Consider the following 19474-nt stretch of genomic DNA (forward strand, 5'->3'; position numbering starts at 1 on the left):
GTTCAGTAGCCTTGAAGTTTAAACACAACTGTGTTGGAGGCAGGAGCTGTGTTTTTCCTCAGCAGCTTTCAGACCCCAGCTATCTTCCCTCCTTGCACAGGATGTCCTCTGGGGTTTTATGGCAAGGACTGTGCAATGATATGCCAGTGTCAAAATGGAGCCGACTGCGACCACATCTCTGGACAGTGTACCTGCCGCACGGGATTCATGGGGAGGCACTGTGAGCAGAGTGAGTATGAGAGCATGAGGTCACTAGACAGGAATTCTTTCCCTTGGAATCAATTTTCCTGCATGCTTGGAAATATTAAAGTGCAGAATTATTGCAATTTTTATGTGGTTTGAGCTGATGGCTGGTTACTTACCAGCACAGGTGACTTCCCCTCCCTGGGATCCTTGCTGTTGTCTTTCCCTGCAAATGCTTCTTCTGAGCAAATTACTCAGTACTCTGGGTCGAGGAGGTGTGACTGCAAGGATGAGGACAGAATTCAAATTTTCCATTCTATTCTTTCTGGCTCGCCCTTCCTCTCTCTTTTATTTTTGGAATGTGGCTGCTCAGAGGCAGTCAAGCTTGCTTCATGGCTGAGGCAAGGCCAGGCCCGAATTGGAGGTGAGGGTGTTAGATGAGGAGTGGGACTGAGGGCTCAGTACCAGCTCCAGGAGCTGGTTCAGGAACAAGGCTGTGCAAATGTTGCACCCTTTTGACTGCTTTTTCTACATGGTTCTTTTATACTGTTTCCACTAACAACTCATCATAGTCTTAACCTTCAAGATGACATATTACCTTATTTTTTTTTAATCCCACTCAGAACATATTCTATTGGAATTCCTTATCCTTGTTTTTCCATTTTTACCCCCCAGCTATGCATCTGCTCACAGGTTTAGCCTTGAACTGAGTATTTCAAATGAGCTTATCATTCCTTTGCTCTATAACTTTCATTTGGTATTTAAGATGAGTAAATAAGGACTGAGAAGTATAGGGGGCACACTCATATATGGTACAAGACCTAGGAGGTAGGAAGAGGTGCAGGAGAATTCCTGCTCACCAGAGAGTACACTCTTAGCAAGGGCACAGCAAGGAAGACATGGTTATAGGGGCAGTGTGACCTGGAGAGGTGTATCAGCAGAGCAGGACTTTGGCAATAAAGCATCGCTTCCCTCCACTCCACCAGCACCTCGTATCCTCTGGGCAGCAAGGTGGTCTCAGTCACCTGTGCTTAATCCCAGCTCATCTTTGCATACCTTCCCTCTAGCAAATGCTACAGGAGTGATATAAGGGTTCAGCTCAAGACAGTGAGAGCCCAGTTTTAGTTTTGTATCTGTTTCATTTAATCATAAAGCAGATACTGAGTCACATGGTGGCATGTACACCCCTCTTTGTGTATGTGTGTATATGTGTAAATTTTTAAACATAGGCATGGAAACCAGAATGGGCTCTAAACTGACCACCATTTGAATGCCAGATGACTGATTAATTAAGGTCTTATTAAATAAAAGCCTCTAAATGCTTCCACGATGACTATGAACATCAAATTTAAATGTCTGTATTTTTGAAGACTTGTCCCAGTGCTCATTTGTAAACAGAATCCCAGTGTTTGCAGAGCCCTCAGCGAATAATAACACATTGCCCCCTGCTGCTCACTCTATGAAAAACACCAGTATTTTGTCATGAAGATTTTTAGGTTTGACTTATCTATGCTCTTCTTTGAAATTGATGTATATAATAATTCTTATTATATACATCATAAGAATCTTACTATTTTAGTCTGACTGCAACTTGCAGAGCCAAAGTCTGAACCATTCTTTGACAAATGAAGTTCTTACCAAGAAAATTAACAAAACTGTCCTCCCCTACTTCTACTCCCTCTGATCCAAGTGAGTATGTGTATTTAGAAGGATCCTTAAATCTCCAATAAAATACAGGTGTTCTTAAGGAAGCTTCTCTAGTTGGCTTCTCAGTCTAGGCCCCTTCCAGCCATAATTTTGCCTGCTAGAGTCATCTCAAATTCCTCTTTATGATTACGTTTATCTGTTTCATGGGAGTTTCACAGACTCTTTCTATATGCATCAGGGAAGTATGTGTACAGCAGCCGGAAGTGGCAGGAGCTGTAATTTTGAGTAATTCAATCTCTAGCCCTGTGCAGCCTGGGCTGTGAGACCCACCAAGACTCAGGGTCTGCTGTCCAGCTCTGGGACACCCTGGGCATTACAAGTCTGCCTGAACAGGAGCTTGCTGAAAGGGCTTACCTCCTAATATACAGGGACATTCAGTAAGAGACAGTCTTGCTTCAGATCCCCAAGACTGGGGAGCCACACTGATTTTATCTCCTTTTCCAGAGTGCCCTGCAGGAACCTATGGCTATGGCTGTCGCCAGATATGTGACTGTATGAACAACTCCACCTGCGACCACATCACTGGGACCTGTTACTGCAGCCCAGGATGGAAAGGGGCACGATGTGATCAAGGTAAGGATACTAGTAAATAATAACTGCTACCTCGTATTGCATGACCACCAGGTACACACAATGGCAGGTATTTTCACTTGTGATCCAGTGTAATCCTCACTGTCTATGTAGTTACTTGCCTGGGTGTATGCTGTATTGTTGATGTCCTACAGATTAGAAACTAAATCTTAAAAGGGTTGAGTAATTTCCCCAAGGACACATAACTGGTATGTAGAAAATGTCAGTTTTGATGCCAGGTTCTGTTATTCTATAAACATTCTAATGGGGCTATGATTTTTTTCAGTTTTTTTTAATATTTATTTTTTAGTTTTAGGTGGACACAATATCTTTATTTTATTTTTTTAATGTGGTGCTGAGGATCGAACCCAGTGCCTAACGCATGCCAGGTGAGCGCACTACTACTTGAGCCACATGCCGAGCTCTTTTTTTCAGTTTTATTAAGGTATAACTAATATATGAAAAGACACACATATGTAAAGCATACAATTTGATAAAATCTAGAACATGTTTATATCCACGAAACCATCCCCATAATAATGACAAGTTCCATAGCTCAATAAGTTTCCTTGTGCCCCTTCCTGCCACTAGTTCTTGGGCCCCAGGCAATCACTAATCTACTTTCTGTTATTATAAATAAGTTTTCATTTTCTAGAATTTTATATAAATGGAATCATACTGTCCCCTATGTTTGTCAGCATAACTATTTTAAAATAAATCATGTTCTTTTATTTCTCAATAGTTCCATTCTTTTTGTTGTCAAGTAGCATTTCATTGTGTGGATAGACCATAATTTAGTGACCAATCACCTATACATGGACATTTGGATTACTTCCAGTTTGGGGGCTATTACAGATAAAGTTACTATGAACAATAGCATATGTATGTATGGAACTTCATTTCTCTTGGATGAATAGCTAGGAGTAGAATGACCAAGTCACTGTAGGCATATGTTGAATACTTTAAGAAACTTGTGTCTGTGGTTTTTAGCTAGGATGTGTATCATAGTCACCTGGGAACATTTCTTATATACATAGTCTCACCCGGGCAGTTCTTACTCTGGGGTGGATGGGACCTCTGAGAAGGAGCTTCTGATGGTTCTGGAGCTTCCTTCTAGGGGGCCTCTGCTCCTACTGCACACAGTGCTGTCTGGTGGCAATAAGCAGGTGGGTGGTGAAAGGCTGTGAACATGGACCGTGTCCAGGTGGTCATCTTAAACTGCAGACCATATAAGTTCCCATATTTGAAAATTTTAATAAAATAACATACATGTTCACAGTTTACCTTTGATTGTAATCACAGCTGGATGTTATATCTCATTATCATATCATGATTACAAATGCACTGTACTCTCACTAGAACTTAGTCCTCTATGTTTCAGGGAAAATAGTTTATCGGAGGTTCTTCTAGTGTTAAGAATCATAAAGTCACAGGAGCATTTATCTAAGCAGAAAGCAGCTACATAAAGGCCACTTTCCTCATTTTAGATGATGAAACTATAGCCTTGGAGCTAAAGGGAAAGTTCCTAACATCTGAGTCACTTTTTCAGATGTCCAATTTCTCGACTCTCAAATTGGAACCCTTAGCTTTCTCACTTGATAGAAGAACTAAGTAAAACTGAATTTTGAGTTTAATAAGTAAGGGTGATGTTATAGTGTGATGTTATCAGGTTTTATCAGGAGAAATCTTAATGTCATAGAAAATAACTTTTCACAGAATGAGATCTCTTCTAAGGTAAAAGGCTCTGGAATTAGGTCTTGGACTAGATTTATAATGGAGTTATGCTAGCTTGGAAAGAAAATTACTCTTGGAAACACCAAGGATAAATGTAATATTAAGTTAGAGAGTTGGGCATTTGTAATTTATATCTGTATAAGGTCCATAATGAATAATAAGTAAAACAAAGCAACAATTAGATAAATTATTGTTCCAAATTAATCACCAGTTTAAGGTTTAAATTTGAAATATGTAAGAAGCTCCCAAACCCTACTGCTGAATCTTTGGGTTCAACTCCTGTCTCTTTGAGGCTTAGAGCAGACCTTCTCTGGGAATAGACAAACCAACAACATCTGAAAATGAAGAATGTTTTTCTTTTCCTGCTCTCTTTCCAGAAGTTTCCAAATTAACATTTCATGAACTGAAAATATCCAGGCATTAGCACAGTAGGAGATTTTTGTAAATAGAAATCAAGCACTTATCCTGCACATTGTCCTCTTTATCCAATTCTTTTTTTTCTGTTTTTCCCTAGCTGGTGTTATAATCGTTGGGAATTTGAACAGTCTAAGCCGAACCAGCACTGCCCTCCCTGCTGATTCCTACCAGATCGGGGCCATCGCGGGCATCATCATTCTTGTCCTCGTTGTTCTCTTCCTACTGGCGTTGTTCATTATTTATAGACACAAGCAGAAGGGGAAGGAGTCAAGCATGCCAGCAGTGACCTACACTCCTGCCATGCGGGTCATCAATGCAGACTACACCATTTCAGGCAAGACTGGAGTCATGAGAAGCCTTTCACTCCTTGCAAAGTTAGGCTTCGTCCTGGGTCTTTAAAACTTGGTGTTTGGTTGTCCATTGTTTCTGTCCATTCTCCCTAGGAGGATTGCATGTTCAAAACAGATGTAAATTGCTTAGAGATGTGTTTTACATTTCAATAGCAGTAAAACCACCACCCCATCATTTTCTATGAGGCTTTTTAAATTGGGCTCATTGTGTGGTTACTTTGGATTTGGGGAATTGAGGCTTTGCTGGGCACCCAGTCCCAAGCTCTTGTCTTGTATGATAAGGGAGAGAAGGAGTCAGGAGTCAAGTTTACCAAGGTCATGGAGCAGCTCAGGGAAGTGGACCAGGTCTTGTGTCTCTGGCCTTCAGTCTTTTCTACAGTGACTTCCAGTCTCTGAGTCCACACGAGCCATTAACTGAAAACAACAACAACAAAAAAAAACCAAGTTGTATCTGAAACCATTGTTTGGTATCATCAATAATCAAGGCAGTGCTTTAGAAAGCTCTTCTAAATCTTCCTTTCTGTCACAAATCCCCATGAAGGAATGAATACATATATATAATTGACCCATTCAATCATCAAAAGAAGTAACCGTTTAAACTGAGGAATCTGAAAATGTAAAATCCTTATTAATTTTGGAGCAATTAATTAATGAAGGATTTCAGGCTGGTTACATATTTATAAATATGATTCTGGGGGAATATGTAAAGTACGTGATTTACATAGTAGTACATTTTCAGTACAGAATGATTATATCAAAATATCAAGTGTTTAATGAAGTTGACCAACTTATGTTAGATGCATGTACATCACAATGAATTCTAACCATAACACCCAAATTTTAAAAAATCAAGTGTTTAAAAATTAAAAGAGGACAGTTGGAGCAGAAGTAGTTTCAAATTATGCTGTCCCAGCTCTTACTAGCCCCAGAGCTAAAAGCAGCTGTCTCTGGATGCTTTCACACTTTGTGCACAGAGGCAGGTAGAAGGGCAGATGCCTGCTCCGTCTAGGACCCTTGCTGAGTGGGCTGGGCAGGAGGGGATGCTGCCCAGCTTGCAATATGGAAGCAGTCCAAATATTTGCTCTGTCATTTTGGTTATCTTTTCTCCCACAGATGCGAGGGAGCCTTCCATTTTTACCATTTCTTTCTCTTCTTGCAGAAACCCTGCCCCATAGCAACGGTGGAAATCCCAACAGCCACTACTTCACCAATCCCAGTTACCACACCCTTACCCAGTGTGCCACATCCCCTCATGTCAACAACAGGGACAGGATGACCATTGCCAAGGTAAGAGGAAGGGGCTCAAGTTGGAAGGCAGGCAGGGAGAGAGGAAAGGAGCAAGTTTAGTCAGGGCTGTGGTTGCACATGCTGCTCTGCTTTATATACATTGTCCAATTCCTCTAAACAGCCCTCTGAGCATGGCATGGCATCTCAGGTTTACCGACAAAATCCTATATAACAGGGAGCTTCACGCCCTTCCAGGTGGCTGCCCAGCTAGTGGGTGAGGCAGCTGCTATATGAGTCAGTCTCCCTGTCTGTACTGTTTCCATTACACCTCCTGGAAAAAAATATTTCCAATTTTAAATGAGCTTTTAAAATAATGTCTCACAATGCCATTAATAAAAACATAAAGCCCTATAGCAAAATCAAGTCTGAGTAAAATCACCAACATTTTTTTCCCCAACTGATTTCCTTTCAGTACCCTTTTATAGCCCCGTTCTACTTTAGTAACAGCATTTGTTTATTTGGGTGGGCTCATATGGAATTGTTAATTTGGTAAGTCAAAAAGAGTCACATAGCAACAAGCTAATACTATGTGCCAAGCAAGCATTTCTAACCACTTTATAAATATAAACTCAGTCTTCACACCAATCCCTTAAATCAATAGCGATTATTGTCCCCATTTTATAAATAAAGAAACTCATGTGTGCAGAGACTGAAGCCCCAAACCCCCTAAGTGCTCCTAACCCCAAACATTTCCGTGGTGAGACCTGGGCTTGCTTTTCCTCAGATAGGCAACACTATGTTGTGCCACATTATATCTTGTCTTTAAATGTTTTATTGTTTATGTTTTTAACAGTCAAAAAACAATCAGTTGTTTGTGAATCTTAAAAACGTGAATCCTGGGAAGAGAGGCCCTGTGGTGGACTGCACAGGGACCCTGCCCGCAGACTGGAAACACGGTGGCTACCTCAACGAGCTTGGTGCGTTCACCCCATACTCCAGCAAGCTCCTTTAGCTTCTGTCATCTGAAATAGTCACAGATCTGTGTCTGTACCACAGTGATACATTAGAAACACATTAGAAAAACCACATAATTATGCCCAGCACCTGTATAGGACTTACTACCATCCTAAGTCTTCTATTTGTTCAACAAAGTTTATTAAGTTCCTACTGTGTGCCAGGAATTGATAGAGACAAATACTCTGAAAGTACTCTGACAGGTAGAACTGAGAGTAACAAGTACTGGTAGTTGTCAGATGACAGTGTTATCATCATCTCCATGTGAAAGTTGAGAAACTGAGTCATAAAGGGGTTGAGGAACTTGCACAAGGCCAGGTGGCCTGTTAAAAAGTTAGAGCTGGTTTTTCAATACTGTTCCCTTGGTGCCAGGCCATGTGCTCCTCTTTGTTCTCTTTTAATATTGGCCATCATGCTCAACATCCCTCCCTCTTTCAGGTGAGGAAACAGATACCAACTGGAATAGAATCAGTAGTCTTCAAATTTTTGCAATCAGGTCCCTTTATATTCTTAAAGATTATTGAGGCCCCCAAAGTGCTACCATTGATATGGGTAGTCCATGGTTGACCAGATCCATTGTTAAGGCTGAACATCATGGTGGAAGGGCAGAGGAAAGCTGTTAGCTCAAGGCAGCCAGGAAAGGAACGGGGAGGGATTGGAGCCATGGACAAGGACAAGATGGAGGGCAAAGTCATGCCTTCAGCAAACTACTTCCTCCAGGCACACCCCACCTGCCTACAGTTACCAGCCAGTAGTCCATTCAAATTTTTATTTCATCAAAGGGCTTAACCCACTGATGAGGTTTTAGCTCTCATAATCTAAGCATTTCACCTCACCTCTGAATATTCCTTCATTGCCTAATATGAGCTTTTCAGGACACATTAAGATGTATACCAAAACATTAACTTATTTAAAATAATAATGTCTCTTTTTGTGATTGTGTAAAGCATGTTTTTAGGAAAAATGGCATTTTCAAAAACCCCTCAAATTAGAAAGCCAGCACTGTTTTACATTTTCTAAATCTCCTAGATGTCTGGTTTAACTGAAAAATATCTAGATTCTCATCATTTTCTACATTTGGTCAGCTGTGATCTCACACCTTGCATAGCTTCTGGAAAACTCCATTGTACACTTGAAAGAGAATTGGAGTGAAAAGGGCAAATAAAATCATTATTTTATTATGAAAATCATTTTCATCAAGTGAAAACTTTCATCAAGTTTTCATCATCTGAAAAGGAGTTGGGAGTACCTGGTCCACACTTAATGAGCTGTGATTCACAGTTTCCTGGAAACTGTGGTACAGTTTCCAATATGTGTGTGCATTCCTTAGTGGTAACAAACCTTTTCTCATGTATTTATTTGGTGGTAGGGTTGCCAGAAAGCCCAGATGAACAACAAATTTTTTTTTAGGACAAATGCATCACAAAGATTGCATGAAACATGCTTTTGTTTTGTCAGATTAACTGATTTACCTAGTAGTGCATTTTCAGTAAGAATGATTATATCAAAATATCAAGTGTTTAATGAAGCTGACCAACTTTATGTTAGGTACATGTACATCACAATGTGATATACATCACCTTGCACCTCACCTTGCACAAATCTGGCAATCTTACTGGGCATGCATTCCAGAAATCTTGTTCTAAAGGTGCATGAATTGGGAAGCACAGAGGGTTTGACTCTATTGTCCAAAATTTCAAAGAAGGTATGGAAGAAAGCTAGGGCTCAAAGTTGGTTATTGCTTCTCTGTGAACGCTGAATGTAGGAACCAATCCCTGTGGGCTCAAGGATGCCTCTTACTGTAGAAATAGAAATGTTTCAGTAGAAAAGTGAGTGCAAATTTTTAACTTTCATCTGCATTCTATACCAATATTATCAACAGCTTTGTATTTCTAGACACAGTACAATTATACATATATCACATTTATATTATGCTTATTGGTAAAAATCATTTAACATTAAAAGAGATTTTTAAATGTCTAAATTATAATTTAGTCCAAAGAAGTATATGAATTGATATTCAGTAAGATGCCAACCAATGGCAATGAGGAAAAAGGTCCTTTTGTTCTGTTTAATTACTATAATAACTTCACTGGTCCTATAAACATCTCTCCTTTCTGTCTCAGTAACACCTTAGGGACTAATTGTTGGGAACATACTGTCTTCACTGAAAACTCTGGATCTATGGAGCACGCATCTGGGGGATTGGTACATGTAGGCGTTTATGAGGAAGCCTGCCTGCTCCATTGTAAAACAGCTCAAGGTCATACAAGTCAGTGGAGAGAGAATCTTGCTGGGTGGCTGGTCTCACAGCTTCAACTCATTCCTTTGTTTTCTGTCCACTCCATGCTGCTCTTCTGTCTCACTCCTTGGGAAGTCTAGCCACTGCACAGCTCAGACCAAGATGGACAGCTAGTAAGACTTTCCATAGTTTGGAGATGGTCAGGGAATTAGGGAAAGAATAACAGAGCTCCCTGTTATGGCAGCTCTGAGGCCACAGGCCCTGCCCCTTCCATGGGGGTCTCTCTACAAAGTCTGGAAGCCCCCAAGATCACCCTCACTTTTAAATCCAACTGTAAGTTTACAGGTCACCAAGTTTATCCTTCAGGTCAATAATTTGCTAGAAGTATTCACAGAACTCACTGAATGCTCTTATACTCAGAGTTATAGTTTATCACAGAATATGGATTAAAATCAGCCAAGAGAAGAGACCCCCTGGGGGAGAGTTCAGGAAAGGGCAAAGCAAGATGGTATCATTTCTTCTTTCCCAGAGGAGTCATGGACAGGGCTAACTTTTCCTGGCAAAAATATGTGATCATATACACAGAGTATGGCCAAGCAGGGAAGCTCAACCCAGTTCTGGTATCCAGAGATTTTGGGGGCTTGGTCCTGTGGATATGATCACCTGTGCCTGTGACTGATCTTTTGGTTTTCACCCCTCCAGAGGTCAAGCTGATGTCACATGATCCAACCATATATTACTTTGTTAGGCTATCTAGTGTAATCCCCATGTAAGCAGAGACACTTTTATTGGGCAGGATAATCCAAAGACATAGGGATCACCTCCCAGGAGTTAAAGGCAAAGGTCAGACCTCTCTTTTGGTAAAGTTAATTCTTTACTATAAATCCTTCTAAACTATCTTCCTGTATAACCCTGTAAGTCTCCCACCAACCAGGAGCCAGGCTAGACTCTTTATAACCTAGAGAAGAAAGTGTTCCCTTGTCTTATCCTACAGTCATTGATATTACACATACCCTCTTCCTTAAAGGAAGCCTCCCTCTTTCTTGACAGAAGCATGCCTTGCTCAGTAGCCATTACCATCAGAACCTGAGTTTAACATCACACTAAGAGACGTATGCACAAGCATCATTTTCTTAAAACTCTCAATACTTATGTGTAATGCTCATCACAAGTCATTACTCTCTGCTTTTAACCTAAGTCCATAACATTCTTTAAGAGATTATAGTGGAAACAATGATATAGCTGAATAATGGTTACTGGGAAAACAATTTGAAAACTCTCAGAGCCTTGAAAAAGCTGCCCTTGGGAGTGAATTCTCAAGTTTTAGTCTTAGCTGTGTCTCTACTATGCAACCTTGAATCAAGAATATTCGATCATCTCTGTGCCTCAGATTCTGCTGAATCAGTAGCTTTTCCCTAAGTCCTTATAAATAAACAGGTGAATGTCAGATATAGGTGCACACCCTGCACCTTGTGTTTGGAACATTAGATGGTTTTTTTTTCTTCCTTTCAGTGTTTTTTTGTTTTCTTCCTTCATCATAGGTGCTTTTGGACTTGACAGAAGCTATATGGGAAAATCCTTAAAAGGTATGGTATATATTTGGGAAACATATATATATATATATATATATATATATATATATATATATATATATATATATATATATATATCAACCACAATTTAAAACACCACTTATCTCAATGACTGAAATCCTTTTCTAAACAAGTACTAGGGTAGAGATAATCTAGGATTGTCACTATGTAAATGATTATGCCACCTGTTTTACTCAGTTTTGCATCACTGTGACCAGAAGAGCTGACAAGAACAACATAAAGAGGATAATTTCTTTTTGGCTTATGGTTTCAGAGGTCACAGTTCACAGATGGCCAGCTCCATAGCTCTGGGCCCAAGATGAGCATCATGGCAGAAGGGCGTGGTGAAGGAAAGTAGCTCAGAATATAGCCATCAGGAAACAGAGAGAGAGTTTAGCTCACCAGGGACAAAATATGAACCCCAAAGGCATAGTCCCAGTGACCTATCTCTTCCAGCCACACCCTACCTAACTAGAGTTACTACCCACTTAATCCAAATCAGTGGATCAATTCACTGAATAGGTTACACCTCTCATAATCTAATCATTTGACCTGAGTGTTCCTGTGTCATCTCACTCATGAGTGTTTGAGGAACACCTGTTATCTATCTAACCAATAACACCAAAACACAAACATGTTTGACTGACATCAAAAGATGATAATAGGTGAATCTTATTAAAGTTTTAGGGAACAAAATTTTCAGTTTGCTGAGGAAATACTCATTTTTCCTTTGGAAAAATATGAATGATTGGGAAAAAGATGTAAAATAGGAAATATCCAGGAAAATAAGAAGAGATCAGTATGGTTATATGTCGACTAAGATCTGCTCTTCAGGATGAGCTTGAGAAATATGGCGCCCAGTACTGAAGTCTTAACAGGGCATCTTCACAGCACGAATCACTTTCTCATCATGATAACAGAACCTTCGCATACTCTTGTGGTCTTTCTAGAGTGAAGCTTTTGAAAATTCCTTTTGAAAAATCCAAAGGCTTTAATCAGTAAATTTTCTTTTAGTGAATCAAAATGGGATTGATAATATTTAATTGTGACCATCAAAATGAAATCCAGTCCATGGTATTTTTATTGGTATTCCGCTTGGAGATGAACCATATTACTTTATAGATGGGTAATGTTATAACAAATTATCTCAATAAATAAGTGGAAAATGTACAGCATTATTTTCAGTAGATACAATTTTAGAAACCTCACTTTAAAGAAGAAAAAATAATCTGCCCAAGTAAATTGTCACCTAGAAATGATGTTTCCCATAAAACAGAATTTACTGTTTTTTCCCTTTCATTTCTCTTCATAGATCTGGGAAAGAATTCTGAATATAATTCAAGTAACTGCTCCTTAAGCAGTTCTGAAAACCCTTATGCCACTATTAAAGATCCACCTGTACTTCTCCCTAAAAACTCCGAGTGTGGTTACGTGGAGATGAAGTCACCAGCACGAAGAGATTCCCTGTATGCAGAGATCAATAACTCAACTTCAGCCAATAAGAATGTCTATGAAGTTGGTGAGTTCTCCCAACCATTGAAAGAACTGCGTGCATAAGAATTGGGGAAAAATTGTAAGTGGCCAATATTTTAGATGCAACCTGTGTTTGCAGTGTTCATATTAATTGATGTCAAATGAATCTTTCCGGGAAAAAAACATTTAGCACATTTAAAGTAATTTTCCTTTTCTTCCAACTGGTAATCCAGGGTAAATATTTTACCATATATGTGGAATAGAATATGTATCATATTAACTAATGTATTGAGTTAGCTAAAACAAATAGTTCAAATGGATTAAGACAGAGGCTTCTATTTCCTGGTTTTATTCATTATATTAATATAATGATTTTAGCAGGATTGGAACATTTTATTTTAAACTTGTCTGATTTATCAGTAATATTCTCAGATGTGACTGGTACAAATTAGTAGGAATTCAATTTAAAATTATAAGCTATTTGGGTTCCCCTTTGTGAATACCATTTGGAAAAAGATAAAACAACACAGCCACTACTGGCTAAATAGTAAAGCTATATATTTTAATTTTTTTCCTTTTTTTTCTCTCTTTCATGGTATTTATGACTTTGAAATAATTTTGTATTACTTGCAAATGAATTGTCCAATTTGAGACTAATAATTGATTTTATGTCATAGACACATCATCAAAAAAGAAAAACAATTTGTTTTTAAGTAATAACACAACTTTTTAAAATAGAAACTGTAATGAACTGATTTTATTTTTAAGTCAATAATAATTCCCCTTTAAATGATCCCAAAAGCCCACCACAGTAGGCTATGAACTCATCTCAGAGGTTGAGTCTTGAGGCCTAAAGTTGTGAATATATTGACTGTTTCCTTGAATTGAGTTAAACTCCAGGGACCTTGGTCTTCTCACCTGTAGAATCAGGGGTTTGAACTAGATTATTCTTAAGGTGGATTTTTAGACAATGGCTTATATCCAAGATTTCTGTGTATTCTCTCTATAACTTCACCCCAGCCATATCCTCGTCCTTTTGTTCTGAACACCATTTGTATTTGTCAGTTGATCCAACAACTACAAAGCTGCTACCCTATGTAAAAAAGATCAGATTTTTAAAACTAGTATTTTCTTATACTTTTATGAAAGTATCTCGTGTGTTTGATATTTGCAAGAAGTGCTATATTTTTTTAAATGCCCCTTGCTAATAAATTAATGTGTTATTGCAGAACCCACAGTGAGTGTTGTCCAAGGAATATTCAGCAATAATGGGCATCTCACCCAGGATCCATATGACCTCCCAAAGAACAGTCACATCCCTTGCCATTATGACCTGCTACCAGTTCGGGACAGTTCATCTTCTCCCAAGCGAGAGGACAGTGGCAGCAGCAGCAGCAGCAGCAGCAGCAGTGAATGACACCACAGGACCACTGAACAACTGCTGGAACCCTTTCCAGAACTGCAGTTCAGTTCTCCATCCTCGAGTTTGCCACCTTTGGTGCATGTTAATGAACTTGGTAGGCAGTTGTTGGACATGAACCAGAAAGCTCAAGCTGAGGCTGATACGGATCGTAGGTACTTTCTGTACAGGTGACTTGGAAGGAGATAGTGACATGATTAGAACTGCCGTTAGTTTTAGAACTGCACTCATGAGGCATGGATTATTGTAAGGCATTGGCTAAAAGCATGGACTTACAGAACTCCTTTGACACATGGGTTGCAATGGACACTGGTATTATTGCTTGGAAATTTTAAATATGTTTTCTCATTTGCATTATAGAACGGTACCTAGGATTGTGCAGTTTATCATTAATTTACTTCAGAAAAGTGGGAATCACTAAACATACAGAAGACAAGGGGCATATGATTGAGTCTTATTGCTTATTTCTTTTCTGCTGGACTCAGAATTGTAGGGATTGTATGAATGGAGTAGGAAAGCTCTGTCATGTGGCAGGACTGTATACACTTTGAACACTAGAAGTGGATAGCAAATGTAAGTATGAAAGCTTTAGCTTTTTTGGAATGAGAATTATTTTAGAAATAGTAGAAGTATTGACAGAAGTCAACACACAGATATTCCAGGTGGAGGTGGTCTGTTTGACCCTTGACCCACTTTAGATCCATGACATTATTCTGATCACTCTTCCCATCACACATAGTCACCACCTGGCATTCATAACATATCAGTAATTATTTCATAAACATAGGAATGAAATAATTTTATTTTTGACAGACTGGATTGAATGAGTGTGTAATGATTGGTAAAGGTTGTAAATTTTAAGTGTAAGAAGATGCTTAAGTTTTATAAACCATTAGTAATACGTGCTGTAATATAGAATTAGCAGAAAGTTTTGATTAATTTTTCCCCAGAAGTGACCGAATATTTTTGTGCATATTTGAAAAACGGGCACTTTCCTTTTATTAATTTTTGATTTAGATAAACTATGCTTAAGCTGGTCTTTTGCATTGCTAATGTGATATGTACCCCATTTTTCATTAATTTTGTATTTTCATTAAGTTGTATATTCCATGTTTTGTAGTGTTTGGATTGTTAATGAAAAAATATTATATGTTCATTGTTTTTTGTATCATTGCCATTCATCTTTTGCTTGATAAAGTGTATTGCTTTTTTCTTTTGGAGAAAGGAAATGAGAATATATCATTTCAATCTATTAAAACTGGTCATTACTAAAAGTATAGTAAACTTAGGTGAATGGTTTTTAATGGAAATAGAGAAGCTTTTAAGTATTACAAATGGAGTTCCTTTTGATCGGTGGTTCTCTGAGTCTTCGTTAAACCAGGGGGAAGGGGAGCAGTGAATACTACAGACTAGTCTTACTAAAGACCTCCATTGTGGTCATCATATAATTTACCATCCAAAATGGGACACTTGAGAGTAAATTAAGGCATTATTAGAAATGCTTCTGTATTAGGCTTAAATCTGAACTGTTCCAGGCAAACCAGAATAGATGTTCATCTTGTGCAAAATTACTCAGTAACACTTTTTACTCCAAGGTAGTTGTCTTGTAAGAGTGCCTATATGATGCAGGAAGTCCAGTTTCTCTTTCATTAACCTATAGGAGTAAGTAGATGGGATGAGAGGCTGAATGAGGAAGCAACTTCATAAGAGGAATTCAGTGGTCTTCAGTCCTTTAAGACATGACACTCTGTCTAAGTCACTTGATTATTATATATTATGCACCCCTTCCACCAGTAGTGTCCTTAGGCATTGTCCCTGAAAGTTTTGGAGTTGGAATATCAGCTATTGCACGCCACACACCTTCGTCTGGGATGGTAGTTTGGTCAGATGGATAACACAACAAGCACACGTAGGACACTCTCTCCTTTGATTGCTGTTTCCTTTAAGGAACCCTGAAGTTAATTCATGGAAATAAGAAATTGCCTGGAAAGTGACTTAGAAACTATTTGTTCCAATTGTTTATCACTGGCTGATCTTTGACTCTGGGGATAGGCATCGAATCAAAACACGTGTAGGTTAATAGCCACAAGGAATCCTTTTTGCTAAATAAAAAAATAATAATAATAAGATTTCCCCCCTTCTTTTTCTTAAGGATTGTCTCTTCAGAGTTGTAAATTTCAGTTTCCCCATTATTCCCTGGAGATAGGTAAAACAAAACCCTACTTCTTTTCTCATCCCACTACTAAGAAAGGAAAGCTTCATGTGCAAAGGTAATAGCAACTTACGTAGAGACTAGACAACAGGTGTATACTCTAAACGCTGCCTGGTGCCTGAAGTGTTGTGCTGCAGCAATTCTCATTCATCAGAATTCACTCAGAAATTTTCAAACATCAGAACACATTAGCACTTTGGATATTACAAAACTATATATTATATTTGGAGTGGTTGAGAAGTAAAATTTCTAGATATTTTGTTATAATTTCTCTCCTATATTCTGTGGCAGTCAAAGCACTGAGACAGTTTGGAGATACTTTGCAAAGGCCAACCATATAAGAATGTGAGCCAAAGTATTATTCTTTCCCTAGAAGTTGATATCTCAGACAATTTGTAAATTATTTATGTGTATGTATAAATACATAAAAACTTTCCCAAATGATAACTCATATGCTTTCTTTAATAAGGAAAATATGTTATTTGTGGTTAATTTTATGATGATAAGGAAAATCTCACATTTATTTATAGTGTTTGATATCAATTCCTCTCTCATGACATAGTAGTAACGTTAACAAGAGTTTAATGTGTTTAGCATTTTCTTTATGATACCTATATTCACCAATTTTAAGCAAACCAACCATATGCTTTTATAATAGAGTAGTATAACCTGTCTCAACTAAATTCCTGAGTGGTATGTATGTTGTGAGAAATGCAAACAACTTGACGAAAATGTGGTCATTTGACCTCAATGTAGACATTTGACCTCAATGACACAGGAGTAGTCCGTTCTTGGGATTTTTTTAAACTTAAACATTCAAAAAGTTGAACAAGAGTATTACAACTCCTTTTATAATTCCTATATATTACAAGTCACTTACAAGACAAAATAATTTTAAAAGTTGTATTTTCGGTTTGTGTTATTTAAAATAGCAAAATTTCAATCTCTGGGTAATATGTCTATTATTCAAAGTAAATATTGAAGAGATATTTTGCTCATAAAGGCTCTATGTCATGGAAGTGTACATAGATATACAAGTATGAATCACAAGGTGTGATGGACGCCTGTTTATTAATTGAAGATGAACAGCAAGCTACCCATTTAGAGTCTCCTTGTTATTGGTATCTTGACACTGAGTCTACTTACTCTAGTTCTATATTTAGTCTAGGCTTCATTTTGATATGACCAAATTACAATATGTATTTTTAAAAGGAAAAAAACAAAACAAAAATACATTAGAATTTACTTGATAACAGCAAACAAAATGCTTTCAGTATTGAAATATCTCTATTTTCCAAAGATGATAAACTTTCATCAGAATTAGTTTACATCATCATTTATATCACCAAATGAGTTTATAGATTAATGCAATAAATTTTCTATAAAAAACTGTAAAGTAGTGTTTATTTCTATATATGATTCTATTATTGATTAATGAGAAGAAAAGATTTATGATCTTCCTGGAAAAGTTAATATTTTTTTCATTTGTGGCCCCATAGCACTTTACATATTTATTTTTTAAAAAACAGTAGTGATTTATTGTACTTAATTTCTAATGTGTATGCTTTTCCTTTAGATTACTTGTTCTTTAAGGACAGAAGTAATTTTTACTAACCTATGGATCCCTGGTTAGTGGCTGAGTCAGGTCTTTTGTAAATAGCTTTAGGTTATCTTATGTGAATTTGTGTTTGAAATCTCAGTGCCTGTCAATACTTTCATAAATAATTAAAATACTTTGAAGCATTCACTTACAGCATTGTGTTCTAGGGGCCAAATATGAGTAAAACATTGTTTCTTCCCTGAATAACTGTTTATTTACTCGGGACCTGAGGGCTAAGCACATTTGGAGATTCAGAGAGAGATATATAGGAGCTATGTTTAAGCCACCTATTATTCAGTCAGGAAAACAGAGCATCTTACTAAGCTCATGGCTCTAGTAAGTTGCTTAACATCTGAAGGCCTTGGTTTATATATTGCAAACAATAGTACCTATTTCATAGGATTTTGTGGGGATTCAATAAATTTGTACCTTCAAAACACTTGTTTCAGCACCTTGCACATAGTTGACACCTAGTAAATGTTAGCTAATATTACTTTTATGAAAAATTATCTAATAATATGAGCCAGTTTGCCAAAATTGGATGAATGATGAGGCTGGTAAGTCAGAAGCGAGCATTTAATGAATATTACAAAATATATAATGTGTTCATATGACCCCATCCTGATCTATTTTTGTAGTATTACAAAATTCCACACATATTTTATTGCTACAGAAGCAATAATAGTATGATTTCATCTTGTAATAACACATTATCTTTCTAATGCTATTAAAACATATGGATGTGGTTTCTGGGAAGATGGTGACCTGGATTCACATACCTATCCTTGCAAATACAACCATCCAGAAAAAGTTGAGGGCTGATCTTGGCAACCTGAAGACTTTCCATATACAGTGAGACATTAAGTCCTTGAAAGAGGATGCTAATGGGAAGTAAGAGGGTACTAATTGCTGGCAGCTGATATAGGGTGGATTACGGAGGCAGTCTGTGGGGAGAGCCAGTTGACATGGGTGGAGAAAGTAAGGGAGGAATGTCTCTGCCATTTGTTTTCTGCAGCAATGACAGAGGCTAACTGTCCTTTGGGTTATCTTAGACATCTTAGGAGGGGTAGTTCCCACCTGGGCTGGAGGTCAGCTTATCCTTACTGGATATGTGAATGGATAAGCCTTCTTCCACTTACGAAGACAAAGGAATTAAGCTGATCATGCCTACCCTGATTGTTGATACATAAGAATTGGAGGATCCACAGAGGGGTTGAAATCCACAATGCTATCCCTATGAATAGGCTGAGAAGGATCAGAAGACTATGTGAACGTGGCAGCTAGACAGAAGGAAAAGAGAACCAACTAGAAAACCATAAAGGGTCTCTATTATGGAGCAAATATAGAAAATGGAAGAAAATCTAGATTAAATGTGATTTAAAACTCGAATAAAGGGATTGAATTATAGGACCAGAGTTTCCTGGAATTAAAACATAATGATTTCCCATTTTAAATAGTCATTAGAGGAATGTAAATGCAAAAATAGCATGTTAATTGCTGAGACTGAATTTGTGTTTTAGAAGATGAAATGTAATCAGGAGTTAACTTTCAAAAAGGGAAATCATGGGCGGAAAAAAAGCCTAGTTCAAGAGTACCCATATACAAATAATTGCTGATCCAGAAGAAGAAAAAGGGAAACATAGAGAAGTAGTAATGAAAGAAAAATAGAAGAAACCTTCCCTTATGTGCATCTCAGATTTTTAGATATAAAAGGATCTACTAGGAAAGATACG

General features: G+C 37.8%; 1 protein-coding gene across 1 annotated transcript in view; it reads left to right on the top strand.

Annotated features, from left to right (window-relative positions):
* The window catches only part of Megf10 (multiple EGF like domains 10), a 116458-nt gene extending 102532 nt beyond the window's left edge, over nt 1-13926 (top strand). The window contains exons 17-24 of the mRNA XM_027949340.2: nt 101-229; nt 2335-2463; nt 4709-4945; nt 6121-6248; nt 7042-7165; nt 10986-11030; nt 12349-12555; nt 13739-13926. Of these exons, the coding sequence (XP_027805141.2) occupies nt 101-229; nt 2335-2463; nt 4709-4945; nt 6121-6248; nt 7042-7165; nt 10986-11030; nt 12349-12555; nt 13739-13926 (1187 nt within the window). The remainder of the gene's footprint in view (nt 1-100; nt 230-2334; nt 2464-4708; nt 4946-6120; nt 6249-7041; nt 7166-10985; nt 11031-12348; nt 12556-13738) is intronic.
* The last annotated feature ends 5548 nt before the right edge of the window (nt 13927-19474 follow it).

The sequence above is a fragment of the Marmota flaviventris genome, chromosome 5 (genome assembly GCF_047511675.1).
Source record: "Marmota flaviventris isolate mMarFla1 chromosome 5, mMarFla1.hap1, whole genome shotgun sequence".
Taxonomy (NCBI): Eukaryota; Metazoa; Chordata; class Mammalia; order Rodentia; family Sciuridae; genus Marmota; species Marmota flaviventris.